At 38.5% G+C, this 20,464-nt stretch overlaps 1 protein-coding gene across 2 annotated transcripts in view; it reads right to left on the minus strand.

Annotated features, from left to right (window-relative positions):
* PROS1 (protein S) overlaps window positions 1–20,464 on the minus strand; it is a 34,279-nt gene that overhangs the window by 12,702 nt on the left and 1,113 nt on the right. For both annotated transcript variants that reach the window (XM_075169399.1, XM_075169391.1), the window contains exons 2-9: window positions 16,620–16,777; window positions 15,547–15,571; window positions 15,130–15,216; window positions 12,597–12,719; window positions 12,315–12,437; window positions 10,288–10,413; window positions 2,803–2,924; window positions 167–285 (exon numbers count right to left, since the gene is read on the minus strand). In XM_075169399.1, coding sequence (XP_075025500.1) covers window positions 167–285; window positions 2,803–2,924; window positions 10,288–10,413; window positions 12,315–12,437; window positions 12,597–12,719; window positions 15,130–15,216; window positions 15,547–15,571; window positions 16,620–16,777 — 883 coding nt within the window. The remainder of the gene's footprint in view (window positions 1–166; window positions 286–2,802; window positions 2,925–10,287; window positions 10,414–12,314; window positions 12,438–12,596; window positions 12,720–15,129; window positions 15,217–15,546; window positions 15,572–16,619; window positions 16,778–20,464) is intronic.

The raw sequence follows: 20,464 nt of genomic DNA on the forward strand, positions 1-20,464 counted from the left end.
CGTAGGAACCCGAGTTAATTCATTCTCCATATAAAGGTATCTTAACCAGTGGGGAGACGGTGATATAGTTTATGCATGCAAAGCACTGTTACTAAACCTTCAGAAAATTAATGGAAACAAATGTCCATAACTTCAATGCATACTTTTATCAATAGCAAATGCTTACCTCGTGACATTTGGCAATTTGAACTTTAAGTACAGAACAGGAATTCCTATAAATTGCTCTGCCAGGTAAAGCAGTTCATAATTCTTTTCAAGGTTCAGTGGGATACATGCAGTAACAGACTGAAAATGGTAGAGAATAAAAAAAGCTGTTAATGCATTGTGATAGTTCATGAAGCAACTCCTATTGTTGGCTGTTAGCCTGTCTTGTTTTGTTTTTGGTTTTTGTTTTTTTTGTAAAACAATGGCTTACCTCTGTGTTTTCTTTTTTTTTTCCTTTTTTTAAACTTGAATACCTATGTATAAATGAAGGGGTGTGTTTTTCTTTTTGCTTGAAATGTCCATTTATTTAAGCTGTTGGAGGATAATTCAGGTTGAAACACAGTTCTGGTGGATTGCAACTAATATTCAAATATTTACTATTTGAATCAAGAATTCATATCTTTCATCAGGCACTTTCTTTTCACCAGGACCTGTGACACCCCCCCACTAGGGTCCTGCCAGGCTCCATTATTAAAGTTGTCTGGAATTTAAACCTGATCAGGTGTTAGAAAGGAATGAGGCCAGAGCTGTGTCTTGAGAATTAAAAAAAAAAAAAATCACCTTTTATTTTCTTTATCAATATTGATGTACAACTACTCATAGCTGAACAATCTCTAGTACTACTAGAATAATTTACCTGGAATTAAAAGTAACAATTTACAGGTGGATTAAGTAACAGATTAAAAGAAAATGTTTCTATCTGGCTGTTCCTTGAATGTACTTGTCCTATTTGAGCTCTGGAAAGGAATGTTGATGAAATCACCACCACGATTCCTGCTGGAATAGCACTGAATTAATATTTCTAAGAATTGCTAGTGGGGATATGAAGCTCTTAAGACTACATTCTCAGGAAAACTGTAAAAGAAGTTCTAAGTATCTGTGCCAACTGAAAGGCCTACAACAGTATGTGAAACTGGGATTAATCCTAATGCTCTAGCCAAAGTCAATGTGAGTAATCACAGTCAGCCAACTGCAATTGCCATGAGAGGAGGAAAAAAATGGTGCATATTTTTTCAGGTATTCATCTACCTGAAGTTTTAAACAAAGATGTTTATATCCAGGAATAATGTTTATTTTACGTGTGGTGCAAGTTTAAACTAGTAAAACATTCAGTAAACAAATGTCAGGTACCCATTCTAAGGCATTGTTGACTTCTCTGTTTTCTGAAATCGGGATGTTATAATTAAAGTAGTATCTTCAGTTTTGTTTTAAAAGTAAAGCACTCATTTCCTTTAGGTACAGGGAACTAGGCTCTGCATGTGGAGAGAGGTGGGAAGACTCTTCCAGAATGTGGTTTAGAGCACCTCTCTCATTCACTAGTAGGAGCCTAAAAGTCTCTTTGATCTAAAGTTATCCCTCAAAACAGCCCTTGAATATCTTCTATATAATGGCAGTATAGTAGTCCTACAGAAGAGAACGATCAAGAACAGGTGTGAAGGGCTTTTCTGTTCTCAAGACATGCTGTACTTTGGTAAAAGTTAACAATGCAGTTCCCAAACTCTGACTTTCTGTCATCTGTATTCACGATGCAGCAGTTTCATTAAACATATAGGTGTTCATCCTGAATTTTCTGGCTACTTTATTTTATGTCTGCTAGTGTCACTAGTCTTTGGACTGCATATATTTTCAGCTAATTAAACCACTTTTTTTCCAATTAGAAGGCCTGAAACTAACTTCCAGACAGAGTTAATCACTTTTGAACAACAGTATTGAAAATAACATGTAATGAGGCTAGAAGATGCTTTTCCTATTTCATGAATAAGCAAAATGAAATATAATGACTGCAAGTGTTGTTCAGATATTAAATTTCAGAAAGTACAAAAAAGATCTAATACATACATGCTAGAACTTGCGTCAGACCTTCTTCCTACAAGTTAAGCCCAATTTTGTTATACTGTGTTAGAGGTGTTTTTTTGTTGGCAGTTATCTGAGCTCACCTCGTATAACAAGTCTCAGCCTGCCTGAACCTTTCAAAGTATACAGAGAACCATTCACAAGAAAATCCTTGCACTGGGATTCTCCAAAGTTCCACGTTTTCTGCTACTAAGAAGTGTAAATTTTCAAACTGAGCAGGAACAGCCCATTTTGGCGTGAGATGCTCTTCAGTTGGCAAGTATTACTAAGTGCTTTTTCTTAAGCTATGGCAGATGAGAACTGTGGAAAACAACCCAGTTTGTTCAACCCGAACAGGCAAAGCATAGAGTAATTCTGAAAGAGTGAGTGAAAACTTTTGTGCAGCCTAAGAAAAACTTCGGAACATATGGACAAATGGAGTATTCTGGCTCTGAGTAAGCTGAACAGGAATTATTTGTTTGATAGGAGAAAGCTGGAGCTTATTTTGGAAGCAGCAGGGAATAAAGATGACTGGCTAAGGCAAGCTTCTCTTGACAGGATTCCTGTAAATGAGCATGCATGAACTGAATGGCATCCAAATCCCTACCGGCTCTGCTTTGTGAGCCAAACCACAGCTCAGAGTCCCCAGCACTTTCTCAGAAATTTTAAGTCAGTTCTCAAATAGCTTCCTATTTTCCTTAATCTAATCCTGTCGTCAAGAAATATGTGATTTTCCGCATGGAATTTTACATAATGCAGTTTTACCTCACAATTCTTCATGTCCTTAGAGAGCTTGAACCCTTTCTTGCCATCACAATAGCAGCTATAACTTCCTGGAGAGTTTACACAGAGTTGAGCACAAACATCTTCAGCACATTCATCAATATCTAGGAGAAATGGAAGCATACAGAAAGACTTATTCGGATTATTCATGGCACAGACTGAAAACAAACACAATAAATTAATGGAATAATGGACAAGATGGGTTCTCTGGCATAACATGAATCCACTAGGTGACTGCTGCTAAGCTAAACTAATGCTAATGGATGTCTCCTATGTAAAATTTACAATCCAGAATTACCTGCTGGGTGTATAAGACCTAGTAATCTGATAGAGGCCTTGTGTGCAGAGCTGGAGAAAATTTGGTGTGATTTGCGAGGCAGTAAGAAGCTAAGCTGTAAGGTGGCTGAATTAGGGAGAGAGACCTCAATAAATCACTGCCATTTATGGCAGAAATGCTGTTCTGAGTCAGATCTCTTCCTTTCCCTATAGATGTCATGAGAATTTAGAGTATTAAAAGTATATATGGCAAGTATGTAGAGAAAGGACATGCTTTATTCACATAAAACCAAAATGATCTCAAGGCAAAATACTTTTAAAATAACATACAATAATCTCATATGTAAGTAAGTTTCAGACAGCATTTATTTGGGGAGACCAATCTGATTTGAGCTATGAATAAGCTAAACCAAGTAAAGCAACTTCATTTTCTATTTAGTAGGCCGTACACCATAAATAATTTAGAAATAAAAGGCTGTGTAAAATGCCAATGTAACAGTTACATTTCTAATATAGAAACAAACAAAATCTTTCCTGGATAAGAGACTCTAATGAGGGTGATTTTGGGCCTCAGATTAAAGAAACTGCAATACTTGTTTTGAAACAAATGGTCCTTCTATAGTGGGAATGAACAATTTTGTACTAATGTGTGCATTTTAAAAATCTGAATAGAATAGAATAGACTATTTCAGTTGGAAGGGACCTACAACGATCATCTAGTCCAACTGCCTGACCACTTCAGGGCTGACCAAAAATTAAAGCATGTTAAGAGCATTGTCCAAATGCCTCTTAAGCACTGACAGGCTTGGGGCATCTACCACCTCTCTAGGAAGCCTGTTCCAGTGTTTGACCACCCTCTTGGTGCAGAAATGCTTCCTAATGTCCAGTCTAAACCTCCCCTGGTGCAGCTTTGAATCATTCCCACGTGTGCTGTCACTGGATACCAGGGAGAAGAGATCAGCACCTCCCTCTCCACTTCCCCTCCTTGTGAAGTTGCAGAGAGCAATGAGGTCGCCCCTCAGCCTCCTTTTCTCCAAACTGGACAAGCCCAAAGTCCTTAGCCGCTCCTCATAGGACATGCTTTCCAGCCCTTCCACCAGCTTTGCTGCCCTCCTCTGGACACGTTCAAGGACCTTCACATCCTTCTTAAATGTTGAGGCCCAGAATTGCACACAGTACTCAAGGTGAGGCCGTACCAACACCGAATAGAGCGGGATAATCACCTCTCTTGTCCGGCTGGTTATGCTGTATTTGATGCACCCCAGGATGCGGATTGCCCTCTTGGCTGCCAGGGCACGCTGCTGACTCATATTGAGCCTGCTGTTGACCAAAACCCCCAGAGCCCTTTCTGCAGGGCTGCTCTCCAGCCACTCCTCTCCCAATTTATACTTGTACCCGGCGTTACTCCATCCCAGGTGCAGTTAAATTTCATCCCATTAATCATAGCCCAATGCTCCAATCTATCTAGATCCTTCTGCAAGGCCTCTCATCCCTCAGGAGAGTCAACAGCACCTCCCAGTTTGGTATCATCAGCAAACTTGTTAATTGTGCATTCAACTCCTGCATCCAGATCTTTGATAAATATATTGAACAGCACTGGCCCTAGAACTGAACCTTGAGAAACACCACTGGTGACCGGTCGCAGCCAGATGTAGCCCCATTCACTACAACCCTTTGAGCCCTGCCCTTCAGCCTGTTCTTCACCCAGAGCACCGTGTACCTGCTCATCCCACAGTTGGACAGCTTGTCCAGAAGGATGCTGTGAGGGACAGTATCAAAAACCTTTCTAAAATCCAGAAAAGCTACCTCCACCGCCTTCCCTTCATCCACTAGGCAAGTGACCTTATCATAGAGGGCTATCAAATTAGTGAAACAGGACTTTCCCTTTGTGAATCCATGTTGACTGTGCCTGATGATTGCATTATTCTTTAAATGCCTTTCAATAGTACCCAGTATGGTCTTCTCCATAATTCTTCCAGGTACTGAGGATAGACTAACAGGTCTGTAGTTCCCTGGGTCTTCCCTCACACCCTTTTTGTAGAATGAAATAACATTGTCTAGCTTCCAGCCAGCAGGGACCTCCCCAGACTCCAAAGACCTTTGGTAGATGATTTAGAAAGGTTCTGCCATAACATCCGCTAGCTCCTTCAGAACTCTGGGATGAATCCCATCAGGCCCCATGGACTTGTGAACATTCAGCTGATAAAATTTCAGTGTCCACAAATGGAAAGTCATTGTTCCTACACTCGTGGTCTCCTCTGACTCAGGGGACTGGGTAGCCCAAGGTCTATCAGTGTTATTAAAGACTGAAGCAAAAAATGCATAGAATGCCTCTGCTTTTTCTTCATCCCTATTAGATCACTAATAGTGAGCTCAAACCAACTGCTCTGTACATGGTTCCACCGCCTGTCCTGGGAGGGTTCTCTGAGGATACACTGGGTCATAAAGACACATGGAAGACCTCAAGCCTTTGACCAGCAAGTGTTGCTAGAATTGTTTTCTTGTTCTGGGGAAAGGTTTGATATATATTGGAAGACAGTTCCTAAACTATAACTGGAGAGTTGACGACTGGCTTTTTGGATTGTTCAAGTTCTAACTGGTCTTAGGTACATAGCTGCAGAAAAGGTTACATAGGAGATTCTTCTGCTTCTCTCTACTCCTTCGAGTGTCTCATCCATCCAAAATGTCAGCTAAGTGAGTAAAGGAATTGTTAATATAGAAATATAGTACTGGATGTTTCTTCAAGTTGATCTGACATTTTGCAAATGTTTTCTGTGTTGCATCCGCATAACTTGAATTAGTTTTAAATAATGAGCATATAAATTAAATTGTGACTGTGTCTGAAATTACAGTCTCTTCAGAGGTGAATGTTTGCTAGTGTTGAGTTTTACCATTGCTCATATTTGAGAAAGCTGTCCTATTAAAAAGTGTTACTCTGCATGTATATATGTATGCACATATGCATAGACTCTTGCAACTGTAAATTACCAACCCTCTATTCATGGTTTAATTCCTATTTCATTCATTATGGCCTCTGTCACCTGTAGTACTACTTAGGGGAGTAAGATACAAGGGCGGGTTGCAACATCTAAGTCTATTTTGGAGTCTTATTCAAACTTCTTTCCATACGCTTCAGAGATAATGCTTGCACATCAGTCACGTGGTAGGATTTGGTCAGTTGTTAAGAAATATTTTACTGATGCATATGTACAACTGATTGACCCCTCCATTTCCTCCAGCTATAGCTAGATTACCTTTTACTCTTTTGTTTGGCACGTGTACTCCTTTCCATTTAGAAATCATTAAACTGTTCATGGTCTTGATGGGGGTTGCTTGATGGTAGATTGCAAGCTCAGCTTGGTGAAAGGGATTCTGCTGTGAAAGTCACTTCCTAATAATTTCTGGTGACTGGAAATCTGATGTCTATTTAAAAGAAGACTATAAGATGATGTGTTACAACGTGAAGCTGCTTTTGTCACTGTTGTTTTTGCATCCTAGCAAACATGCAAATAAGGCAATGACAAAATCCAAAATGTAGCCTAGCCATACTATGCAATGGCTAGGCTATGGGTGAGGAGAACACTTTCTGTGTCCTTTCCTATCCTGCCTGTTTTGGGAAAAAATAAAAAATTCATTCCGTTTATGATCATTTTGGGATGTGAAAAGGCCAAGAAATCCACGTAGGCCTAAGCACACAGAGAGAAGGAAAAAAACCCACAAATCAACTCTGTAGCCCGCTTCACTGTGGAGATGTAAAGGGAAATAAAAAATTTAACACCTCCCGAGAGGAATTGGAGTAGAGAGACCCTGAGAAGCACCTCTCTTTCCACACCCTTCCCAGAGGAGCACGACTCTATGCAGATGCTTTAGGAGGCATTGTTCTCTGAGAAAGATCCTGTACTTGAGCACCTAGCAGTACAAAAGTAAAATGACAAGCACTGGTTAACCAGTAGCACTAGAGCAAATCTAAGTGCTGAAATCTCTGAAAGCAGCAGTTAATTTTGAGCATGTTCCTCAGGCCCAGGGCCTGCAGACAAACAGAGACTTAGGAAGTTATTACGAAAGCTTATCACACAGTTTGACAGATGAATTTCTATCATTAAATCAATTACTCTGAGACTTGCACCAGTCTTGCGGGGGTGTAAATTTCCATTACCAAAATGAACCTATGGCTCAAGGGTAAGGTCTCTCCAGAGCGTACTATAGCAGCAGAGGGACAGGGAAGCTTCTTGGATAGGTACGAAGTCTCCTTCCTCAGCAGACATTCTGGAATCCTTGATCAGTCCAAATGGCAGGATCTCCCCATGCGGAGCTAATTGTCTTGCTACAGAAATGCTGACATACACAGGCTGGAGGGGACCAAGTTCTTTAGAGGTTTGTTTTAATCATTTATGCTATAATTATCCTGCTTTTTTTTTCTTCCAAGTTGCAGTCAGCGTCTTTGCATGTTTGTTTGAGCTATTTCAAAGGCTTCCCACAGATATGTCCAAATGTCAGTCCCACATCATGAAACAGTCAGCAGAAGCTATTCGTGCAAACCTATGAATCTGAGCAGCATCCTGGGTTCACACAGCTGCTTTTAGTGGAAGGCTAAAATAGCTTGCTTTGGATAAGTTGCTAAGATATGATAAAATCAGCCACAAAGGAGCTGCATACCATGTCCTAGAAGGGAGCTACTCTATATGCTAGGGAAATATGGTGACTTCCTCAGAGCATGGATGTGGGTAGGCAGGGTTTTGTGTGTGTTAAACAATTCATGTGGGAAGGGGAAACCCTGATTCCTTGTCTCAAATTTTCAGACTATGTGCTAGGGAGGGACTAATACCTGAAATACAGACATACTCTGTGCTGTTTGATTAACTGGCTCAGTCACTTCTTTAAGAGAAGTCCCCTTCAGAGAAGGAAGAAGAATATGGGGGAAGACATGCCAAAACTTAGGTCATTCTTTAAAATATGGGTTCAGCTTGGTTTGTCTCCTCAACACTGACTGCAAGACAGACCCCTCTAGCACAACAAACATGCTTACTCATTCCCACTACCCCTTTTTTTGGCAAGGTGTTTGAAATTGCAAAGGTGGTGAGAAGAAGATAATCAAATTCTGTATCTAAAATTATATGGCTTCTATGAAACAAAGACTGGACTGTACAGATATCTTCCACTGATAGTGTCTCCTAAAAGGTGGGGATGAAGAACTGTAACAACATTCTCCTAGGAATGGGTGAGGGAAAAAAACCAAACCCTCTTCTATTCCGCTTTAATTGTATCTGTCATCATAGAGATAGTTGTGCATAAATGTATGTAAACTTGATTTTTCTAATAAGTATAATTGAATTTGGCCACCTACATGCAATATGACAATGAAAAGCTAATGTCATTTATATTTCTGTAAGGCTACATTCCTGTCAGTCTGCACAATCCTGTCCTTAGATAGGATTTGGTGACTCACTTAATGTGGTTACAACAAGGTCTGAAATCTTAGCAGCATAATCCTCCTTCGAGGAAGTAAGACTTTGCTCGTTTTAATGTCCTCATCTTGCAACCTTCTGGAATCCATGTTTCAGAAGAAAAACAATACTTAAATTAAATTTGATGCAACCCATGTATCTGCAGAAAGTACTAAGAGGAGTGAGAATTAGATTAATTACTGTGAAGTTTTTCTCATTTCAGTGTACACAGGGACACAAAATTGTCAGTAACGTTTTAATCCCATAGTAACTGGACAAAGAGTAGACATCTGAATATGTAATCATTAACACTGTGCAAAGCTTTGTCACAAGAAAGCTCCATGAAAAGCCATGGAACAAAAGATTCACAGCCAGCAAGAAGCTACTTTTGTGTCCTTTTGAACAATAACATAAAGGTAGGATTTAAAATAAAAATCAGTCACTGATGTATTTTTCTTAAACTGGCAATGTAGAAAATCCCTCTTCATAGTAAAACTCTAAAAGCTTATATATCTCTTCTACAACTGAAATTTAATTTCTGATGTTTGTACTAAACAGAAACTTTAAAAAGTAGAGAGAAATAAAATACGTTCTAGGACAATTATGCAAATACTTTCAATACTTGAACAAGTTATTTTGTGATGGTCTGTGTATGAAAGGCTTTTTGCTGCTTTACTGCTAGCTATCAGTACTTTTCAAATTTGCTATGATTGTTACAAACCTTTTTGTTTTGAAATTCTTTCTTCCCGATTTTCATTTCAGAAAAGAATACTCCTGAGGAAAGATTCTTTTGGGGCAGCTCCTTTTTTCATAGCTCCTTTTCTGGATATTTAAGAACATTTTTATGCTAAATGTGGGGTCTTTATACAAAATCTTTTATACAACTGTCATACTGTCATTTCCAGCCTAGAATGGAGATCAGTTCACTCTAATGCTGTTATTTTCTAGCATAACTAGATACCCCGAGGAAGGATTAGACGAATGTTATTTTAAATGGGATTCAATGTCCCCAGTGAAAAGCCCTTTCCAATATCTGAGATCTAAGGACAGAGACTGAGCCCCTGGCCATGGAGGGCTAAATAAGCACCTAAACAGCCTATCAGATGGATAAAGACAAGCTTTTTAGGTTTTTGAGACAACTTGATTAAGCATGGTTTTCATTTCTGGCAATTATCTTTTTATAAATCTTCCTAGCTGTCTTGCCCAGTTTGGAATTACCAAATAAGTACTTTTAATTGCTTTTGCTGTAACTTGTCTTGAGATAGGCGTATATATTAAACTGATTGACATCAAATATTCCATCCTTACAACTGTAATGATGCTTAAAAACAAGATACAAGACACTCTTGTAAATGTCCAGATCCTCAACACATTGCTCCAAGTTACCTGAAAGAAACATGCTAGCTGGTTTGAGAGCTTGGAAAGAAGGTCCCCTCTACAGTGGGACAGGAGAGCTCCCATGAACTGAGGAAGTTATCTGGCATACAGCAGGACACGGGAGTATACCATAAAACCCTACAACGTCCGGGAGTAAGTCACTGCAACTGTATACACTACATGTAATATAGCCTGACCAAACCTCTGAAAGAACAAACAATTGAGTCGTATTGTAATAGACAATATGAAGATAAATAAATACACCGCTAGATGAGATGCTGGAGTTTGGTATAGCAGTGGATTCAAAAAAAAAAAAAAAAAAAGGGAAGATAAAAGAAAGAGAAAAAGGAGGACGAGGAGAAAGACCTACCTTCACAGTTCTTAGACGTTGAATTATATGTGTAGCCTTGTGCACATTCACATTCGTATTTCCCCAAGGTGTTTTTACAGATGGCTGTCCCACAGATGTTTGGATGTAACACACATTCATTTATATCTAGAAATACAAACAAGTTATTAAAAACAAGTCACTCTCTTGCTTACCATTTTTTCCTAACCCTATCCAAAACTGTGCAAACTGAGACTAGCAAACTGGCTCATTCTTCCTAGGTCTACCATGCTTTCATAGCAAACTATAGCTATAGCCGTAAAGATTTCCAGAGGTCTCTAAAAGGCACTTCTGCACGCCCTCAGTGAAAAACATATTCTCTGCCTGCCTGTCTTTCTCATTCTCTCATGTGTTCTGTGGATAACAGGAAAAGGGATGCATGTCCAGGAAGGCAGAGAGATAAATAGCCTGCAGATTTCCTATAAGCTAAACCAGACTGCATAATAAAATCCTATCTTAGAAAAAGACATCCAGAAAGACAAGAGATAATCCTATCGGAGTTTCTTACATGCTATGATCCATTCACGTCACAATCATCTTTTAATTGGCTATGCTGACAGGTGTTCAAGTCCCTCACTGTCTCTCCATCCCTCAAACCATTTTAGTGTCTATATCTTCTGTGTTGTTTCCAAGCTTTCAATGTCATTTTCAAAATGCAGATATGACAACTGCATGCAGCATATAGTATCAGTCTTACTAAATATCTTGTAGACAGAAAAATACCAGATTCCTAGTAGTACTTCAATTCCCACTTGTATGTGCAGGGATCATTCTAGTTTTCTCTGCGGTTTTGTAGTAGTTGTGGAAATGGTGCTGCACAGGGAGAACAGATTCTGCCACTGGCTTGCTAGGACTCCCAAAATGTTTTTTTAAGTCAAAGCTGTCCTGAATTCGGCCTACTTCTCTACAGTTGCTGTGTGTACTCCAAACTCCTAGGTCTATAATTTTGTAGTTGAATGTAATGAAACACTTAAATCCAAATGACCAAACTAGTACTCTAGGTACTAAGGTCTATTAGTTATTTTTATCTTTGTGTATTTTTTTAACCAACTTTTCCAGTATCTTTCCAAGAATTACAGAGCTTCTAACCAACTTATCTTCTTGCCCTTTTCGACAAAACAGCAATCTTCTGTTCTTCTGGAATTTCTTTGGAAATTATTCATTCACAAAAAAAAAAGTAGACTAAAGGAAATGTCAGCAGGAGATGGCCCTCAAGTCTGGCCTCTTATAGTATTTGACATTATCCAAAACTTTTGGCATAATTCAGCGATAAAATATATGACATTAAAACCGAATGAGGTTGTATTTTTTTCTAACTACGCAGTAAGAATTGCTAATTATGTTAATACATAGTCTTTATCTGGACTAGAATGAAGCATGTAGGTCATGGCCAATAATAACAGACACAAGCATGTACAGAAAAAAATTACACTGGGTGAGTAAAAGACAAATCTTTCTCTCCATTAAGAGCATTTTCAGATTCATTAATAGTTTCTTCTCCAATGAACTTCAAACTCCCTACAGAGCAGCATCACTAATTAGGAGTGATTCAGCCTAAACCACTGTGTACCAGACAGGATTTCCATGGTAACAATGTTAGCTGGTCACACCACTCTAGATTTTTGTTTCAGCATGCTTAAAGGGTATGTGAAACTGGTCAGTGACCAAAACAGAGCTTTACAGAGCTCTAGTAAGGAAGCAGAATCTAATATACAGTCTTCCTATTTTTTCTTCTTCTTTTTTTCTTTTTCTTTTCTTTTTTTTTCCTGAATTGATTTCAACCCACCCCAGTTCCTTGATCTGGTTCACTATACGGTTGCCCAAATGCTTGCAGTGGTGTAAGGCTGCAGGTGGAATGAGTAGCCAGGCTGAAGCAGGATTGCATCTTTCAGAGGCAATGCAAGCTTTTGCTGACTTAGGGCATTTATGGAACTACTGGACTAAATTCTTTCCTCTCTAGTCAACTGTCAATATGCTGTCATGTATTCTCCTTAAGTCTCACTTCCTACCTCCACAATCCCATTTATTTGAATGCATGAAGTAGCCATCTTCACATAAACAACGGTAGCTTCCAGGTAAATTGGAACAGCGTTGGCTACAACCTCCATTTAAGTCTTCACATTCATTTATATCTAGAAGAAAAACAAAATAAAAATCTCTGCTCAGGAAAAGGCATTCATTGACCAACTGTGTGGGGGTAGGTATACTTAAAGATCTGATACTATTCAATAATAGTAGAACTATAATTGTGTTCCTGAGAACTAACATCATAATGAGATTAGAGACTATACCTTCTTCACATTTCTCTCCTTGCCATCCCGGTTTACAGACACATGTATATTTGGCTTGTCCGTCTATGCAATCCTTATATCCATCTTCATGGCACGGCAGAGGGCTACACTGGTTTGAAATTTCTGTGGGATGGAAAACATTGGAAATACTTGTTATTTGCGGCTATTTTTCCTCAATAATCAGTTTAGTCTTTCTTCTCTTCCCACAGGTACCTTTCACCTTTCACAAAATAGGAAAGAGCTTGATGCATAACATCAAGTACCCATACAACCACCTTGCTACTAATTCTGTTAGCAAGAATTTGCAAGTGACTGAGAAAAAACAAAGCCACCAGTACTTTTTCTTTGTCAGACAGAAAACAACTAGAAAACAAATGAATCACTAAGCCACGTTAATCGCTGCAAGATGTGCCCAAATGCAGACTTGATACTATTCTCACTACATTTTAAGGACATATTTCACTTTTTAAAGAACAGTGCTCTGCCCCATCATATTACCACAAATTTCACTAGAAATACCAAAGTTTCAAGATTACCAAGAATTCAAGATTACACAGATCAGTTTCCCTGTTCAAGGAGGGTCACGTTTACAGAGAAACTAACACCTCAGGTTGCCTTGGCTGTCCGGGTCCTGTGGGTAGACTGGATACATCAATGTCTAATACTGTTACCTTTTACAAATATCAACTTCAATGACAAACCAATTTGCATCATAAAGAGCGACTGAAGACTATACATGCTGGCAAGACCTCAGAAAGCAAGGCTCAAAATACATAGGTTGGGGCAGAGAACACAGAATTCACTGCTTTTTTTGCTCTAACCAAAACACATAAAGTTCTTTCAACTTTTGCCACCATTTTCATAATTTTATATCGGCATACCACATAAGGCATCATTCTATTTGTGTCTTCTGAATATGCTGGTAGCTTTATGGTCTGAAAACGCTGTTTCAAATTGACAAAAACATAGTATTTGAAACTCTGTAGGAGTTACCCTTAGAGTGTGCAACTGGGGAACAAACTTGACTGTAAATGTTTCTGAGAAAAAGGCAGTGATGGCTTGCGAGAGTCTGAACTGAGAGATGATGGATTGGGTTGGCAGTGTGAAACACAAGTAGATGGAATGAGGTGAATTAAGGATATAAAGGGCAAAATGAGGAAACCAATGAACGAAAAAAGGAGAGCTGGTGAAATACACTAGAGGAAAAAGACAAGACAGGATGGACAGCAGTTGATGAACAAAGGGGTTATGTTAATATCACAAATATCTTTGTCGCAATGAAAACATTTTAAAAAATTGTTATATAGTTTTAATGGGAATTTTAAATTCCACTTTCTCAGCAGTAGCTCCTTTCCAGAAATGTGCATAAATTTCATTGAACATTTAAGCCTTAGAAACACTTGAGAATTTTATGCATACTCTCTTTACTTCTTCTTTATCCTGGTGACTGACCAACAGTAACAGTTTTTTAAATTTGATTTTATAATGTGAACCTAATGGAGAAATACAATGACTATCAAGTAATCTCGTTGTTTTCACTGGATAACACAGAAACACTGCACATTCACACAACTCTGCTAAATCCTCTCCTCGCAGGACCTCTAATGAGAGCGAGAAAGAGTGATATGAATGCAAATACATTTTAGTTTGTGACAGCAGTCACGTTGGCCAAGTGATCGGGAAAATACGTTCATCCATGACCATGTGCAGTGTAATTATTAAGAATTTTTTTGCCTTCCGTTGCTTTCAATGACAAAAACCGTGTCAGATGGTTAAGGATAAGTATCCCTATTCAAACTAACTGAAAGCTTCTTTGATGTAACCAGACTGTAAAGGTTTAAGAGGTTTAGAGAGATGTTTCAACTGTGACAAGTAGGAAATATGGTGCAGATTGCTTCCTGTAAATTTACTAGGAAAAACACAATTCACACTGGACTTATGAATGTATAGGCGTAAAAAATAAAGAATTTGAGCAACATCACAAGTTTCATGCTTTGTGACCTTCTTGTGTCTGGATTCAATGACTGTTTTCCAGCTAATATTTGAATTTTTCAGTTAGTAACGTTACCCATTTCATGAAGGGCTACAGTGTAACTATGGGCCAAAGAGTGGTAGAAAGGAGAATTAACCAGATGGTCCCTTCCCTTAACTGACAGGACTTGCTAGATGCAAAGAGTCAGGCATAACTATTAAAGACATGGTAGAGTACAGAGGACATCCTAGGGAACATCGGTGCGTTGGTGTAGGACACTCTTCTATGTTTCCAGAAGAATTCTGCCTTCCATTTTGCAGTTAATTATGTTTCCTTTCCAGCATGCTTTATAAAGTTAAAAACAGTCACTTACACCACTTGCTCTGAAAACGCTGTTTCAAATAATATGTTTTTGTCAATTTCTGTTCCAGATAATTGAGTTTGCCTGAGTTAAATGGAGATTCGTCTCTTCTTCTGCTTCTGTGAACTGCTTTCTAGCCATGTACGTGTGTGTTCTTAGATCCGAGTGCATTAGGCAAAGTATCTAACAGCAGCACTTACCATTGACACAAGCCCTCAGGTCAGCTGGAGAATCTGGAGTAACTGCAGTAACCCTGAAAACCCCTGCTCGATGGGAGGCAAGGCAGCCTGCAAATGCAAACCCACACAATCTGCTTATGATACAAACACTCATTTAGACCGAAGTTACAACAGCTTATGCATGGCATCTTCAAAGAGTCTGTTCTCACAGCTTGAATTAGAAACTTGTCTGGGCATATTAAGGACAGCTGATCACAGACCAACCTTCTGAGTGTCTCTGCTAGGATCTAAGCACACTGAACTGCCTAGGAGCTACTAGGCATTATAATCAGCACAGAAATCATTCAAACGCTATGGGCAGAGTAACTAAACTCGTATTACCCAAATAAGATGACCAGTGAATGATATACTAGAGTTGTCCAGATTTTTTGTACTTACTTAAATATTTGGGATAAAAATACTCCTGCAGAAAGAAAAGAAAAATAAAGAGTAAGAAAAATTTAAGGTAGGTAGAATTACAGCAAAATTCTGAATACGTTCTAAAATATATTTGTATTATAACTGTAAAAGAAGCAAAAAAGAAAAAGGCACTTTGACTCATAGAATATAGAACAAATTTTATACATCACTGCTGTTTAGGCAGCAGGTTATTTAATAAACACAAGGCTGACTAGAGAGATTAAGATACTGCACTGAATTGGACACTTTAAAAGCGAAGGAAATGAAAATGAATTGGGTGTCAAAATGCCTTTGAAAACTGTCTCTTTGAATGGGAGGATCTTGCCCAATGTTGTTATTGGATGCAGAGCAGCCTCCTTTATTTCCCTTTTTCACCCTAAAATAAACAAAAACCCCTGGAATAGGTCGAACATCTCACATGCAATTAATTCCAAATAAAGTGAAAAGCGTTGTTAAAAATTGTTAAAACAAATGATTATTGATTACTGAAACGATTTAATCTTAACAAGCTGAATATCCAAAACCATGCAATTTTATCAAAGAAAGAACATGGAACTGATACATAGTTTGCAAAACAAGAATTCGTTTTAACTACATAGATTTTGTAATAACCCTTTTATAGTATAAAACTGAATAAAATACACCTAATACTAAATAATGTGAGGTGGGAATGAACGGAGGAACAGAGTTCTCCCCACTAGGAAAAAAGCTCGCAGTAATATGTCCAATCCATTCATTAAAAGGACTGCATCCTCTGTGTAAAATTTTAATTGAAGCCAACTGAGTTTCCCCACATGGAATGCTTGCAGACAACTGTGGTCTAAAACTGGTGATCCGTACTTGAAATTAAAATAATATCCACTCAACTATTCTCTTTGCTTATACAGTCTTCATTATTAATTGTGCAGGTTCTATACACAAAAGAATTTCAAACCAGTTCTTGGTCCGCATGGTGGGGTTTTTTTAGCTTTGCAGTGTGAATTCTATGTACTTCTAGCTTTCCCTCTGAAAAGAACTACTGTCTACCTTGTAGATATTCATCAGATACTTACAGTTTCAGGATTATTTTCAAAGATTTCCCTGGCTTCTTCCTTGTTGCATAATTCTTCAATGCACTCTCTTTCTAAATTTCCCTTCTTACTTTCTTCCATAAAAGAATTTGCTCGTCGTTTCCTCACCAGGAACTGAGAGGCATACTGCTGGGATAAAACTTTGTAGAAACAAAGGAGCTCTGTTGTTATTTACAGCTGAAAAACACTGAACAAATATGAGACTCTAACACAAAAATCTGAATTAAATGCTTACTCAGGAGTTGCTGTTTGCTATCATTTTGAAAAATGGGCAAGAAATCCTAGGATTCTGTTTTCTGTATGTGGGGTAGCTGTTTCTGACCAAAAAAATCCTGAGTCACCAAAAAAATGTTTGTGCAATGCTATGCCTGAAGCATAATTTAAATGTCATATTCAGGACAAGATTTTTTTTTTTAGCTATGGATATTCATATTTAGGTATGTGACAAATAAGTGGCAAAAAGCTGTGAAGCCTTTTATATTACCTGTTTCAGTGATCTAGAAGTAAATATTCTGATCTTATTTAACTTATGTGAGTCCAGAAATGTGTCTTATAAAATCAAGCTCCCTGTTATTAACATAAATGTTATTTTATTTTTCAGAACTCTAAAGAATAAGACAAAGTAAAATGATATCCTGAGAAATATCAAGGCAAACAACCTACAAATACATTCATTTTTTACCAAGATAAAATACAATCCTAGCTAACTTTTATATTTCAGATCCATCATGTTATGTGTCATTACTTAATTTTCATGTATCTTGGTTATTGTCATTTTACTGCCTTTTACACAAATCGTGAATCGTAAGTGAGTTGAGAAATTATATTAAAAATGAAAGATGTCTGTTTGCTTCTATATTCTTTGTAGAGCAGACAACTCTACAGGAACAGCAACTAAATTAGACTGCCTCATTAGTTTAACTTCTGGACATACCTTGTGATTAAGAGAAAAATGGATGAGCATAATTGGAAAAAGTCCAGCTCAGAGGGTTAAAGAGCATGGCTAACATATGTTAACTAGAGAGCACCACACTTCTACACCCGCCCTTCTTTTATCAGCCTTTGCACAACTTAACCTCTCAGACTAGCACAACTGTGTGAGGGTTATGACACCTGCAGTGCAAACCAGATACGGCGTACATACATATTCATCACTAGTCTATGAAGAAGATCGATTCAAGCAGACATAGTCAATTCAGTACTGTTTATGAGCATGTAATACCTCAAACCCAGAGCATCTTTATGAGACAGCCAGGTGTCAAAGAACAGCCTCCCAATGTCTGTGCACCAATGGGACAGAAAAAACTTAAAAAGCTTATTAGAAAGAGCAGCTAATGAGGCCCAGAACTTGAAGCGAGAATAGCTTTCAGGTAACAGTTGTAACTAAAACTGCACCATCCTAAAAACATTATTAAAGGTCTCTACCAAGTGACAGGGAACACAACTGAAGCACTCTGAAGTGCTGCAACACTGGATAATGACCTGAAGAAACCTTTCTGTTACAGCATCCTAAATGTATTTGACGTGGGATAAGCTTGTCACTTCAAATTGATCTACCTGCTTTCATTCTGGTAAGACTGATCTTTCTGGTAAGGCAATAGGTAAGATTTCCTGAGCATAAGGTGGACATACTACAGCATACCTCCAAAGTTTTGAAACACACCTTTATCTCAGAGAACAACCAGCAAGTTGCTTAGAAATGCAAGGAGGAGACGTCAGCTTGTGCCCTTCCCCACTACTAAGTATATGCGCAGGCAACAGCCTGGGATTTGAGGATTCATTTCTTCTTATTTACATGTTGATCTACATGGGGGTCTTACTGGAGAATGGAAAGAACTCTGTAAGGTGAAGACTGATCCTCAAGGACACTGCTTGGAGAAAGAAAAGTCTTATCCTACTTTCTGGGCCCCCACTCCCAGAAATTCTTGGCACAAAAGAAACGATTCAAGCCTGCTTTCCTCTTTACTGTTTTCCACTTTCACAAATCATAAGCACATCTCAAGGGCTGTTAGCAACGTATTTCAAGAGCTGGATTTGGATTCTCTGGTTGTTATGTATCCTTCGTACAGCAGCTAGGAGGAGCAATGAATTGGAAATTGCTGCAACTGTGGATCTCGTAGATCTTTTCTCTCAATCCATGAGCCCACCACTATAATATTGTCTGCTGGGAGACTGGTAAAAAGCACTGTGAGATGACAGGACAAGAACGGCCTCATGAGAGCTCTTCTGAGCCCTAACCGCACTGGAAAGCAGAAAAACATTTTGATAATTTATTTATCACCAAGTGTTGCTAGCAGTGTCGTTTTAATTCATTTGGGTAAATGGCTGTATTTGTCATTATATAAAAGCAGACTAATAAGAAGGATGCAGAAAGTCCATCTGTTCTGAGGCAAGAGGAGTGACAACAAAATAGTAAAACTGTGCATTGCACCTGCTGATTTTGTTTACATTGGAGGTTACTACCAGCACAAGCATGCTGACACAGCTCTGGGGCAGATGCTCTGTGATGTAGATGAGGCCTAATTCACAGCTGACTTTAAACAATCTTGTATTGACCTTTAGCTACATAATTCTCATTTTGACACATTTTTTCAGTAAACGAAGTCCAAGAAAATTCCAAGTAAGTGGAGGACAAGTTCTCGAGGACATTACACCAGATCTAACACTAACTACTTCATGTTTTGAATACAGTGGGGTAATGGAAATGGGTCTGCACCTCTACATCACAGCAGTATACCCTTCTCTTAAGCTGATTTCCTATGACTTTTGAGTTTAAATAAGACCTGTAACTCAATGCAAATTCCATATTTTTATTACAAGTATTTCAATTCACATGCATAGAATTAGTACTGTATTTATTCAACTGTTTTTTCCTTACAAAGATTATGATAGGACCTTTATGTAAAAAAAAAAAATCCTCACTGCTACTGCTGCCAGTTTGATTACAGGAAACTCCAGCACACTTGACCCTGCCAAACCAATAGTTAACCCTTAACAAACTCGGTGTGTTTCACTTGATTACCACTGAAGCCTGATGGAACTCCCAGCTACAATTTCAACAGGTGTTGTACAGACACTGTGCAGTAATTACTTATCAAGCACTTGTTTAGAAGTAATGCTACTGAAAAAGAAAAAAAAATGGGGGGAGAGGATGAGATTCAGTGGTTCCTTACAGCTGTTTTGTAGTGCAGATGCAACTATAAACCTGTATTAAGTGGGCTAGTTAAGCACAGCTTAGAGCTGCTTACCTAATATCCCAGCCACAGAAAGCAGTTGTAGCCTACTAGTGCTCTCTTTTAGAAACTCACAAGACCCAATAAACTGAACAGAAAGGAAATGTGATGCCATTGTAGAAAATGGCATCTTATTTGTGCAGCTGTTTGTTACATTGCAATCAGCTCCATAATTCCAGCAACTAGAGTCTCCTGAAATGCCCATCAGTGACATAAGCTTTAAGCAGCCAACAAAATAAAGCCAACCAACTACTAACGTTTACCTGTTCCTCCTCCATCTTATCCAAAACTTGTCCCTCGCTGGATGTTGGACCAAACGCAGCTGCACTAAGACTAGCAGAGAGGCAACTTTCCTTTATAATTACTGAATGGTACAAGCTACACTATTAAGATCTTTCTGTTTTCTGGGTTTTTTTTACCTGTCGCAGAAATCCCTGGCATTGTTCAGAGCCAGGGATAGGAAACTGGACTACACTGGCCACAGAATTTTGCACGAGTAGGACAACTTCTAGTTTCCCACTGTTCATAAAAGAGAAAACTGACAAGGTGTGCAGTGGGGGAGATAAATGGAACAGAAAATGTGATGAAAACAGA

This window comes from Calonectris borealis, chromosome 1 (assembly GCF_964195595.1).
Source record: "Calonectris borealis chromosome 1, bCalBor7.hap1.2, whole genome shotgun sequence".
Classification (NCBI taxonomy): domain Eukaryota; kingdom Metazoa; phylum Chordata; class Aves; order Procellariiformes; family Procellariidae; genus Calonectris; species Calonectris borealis.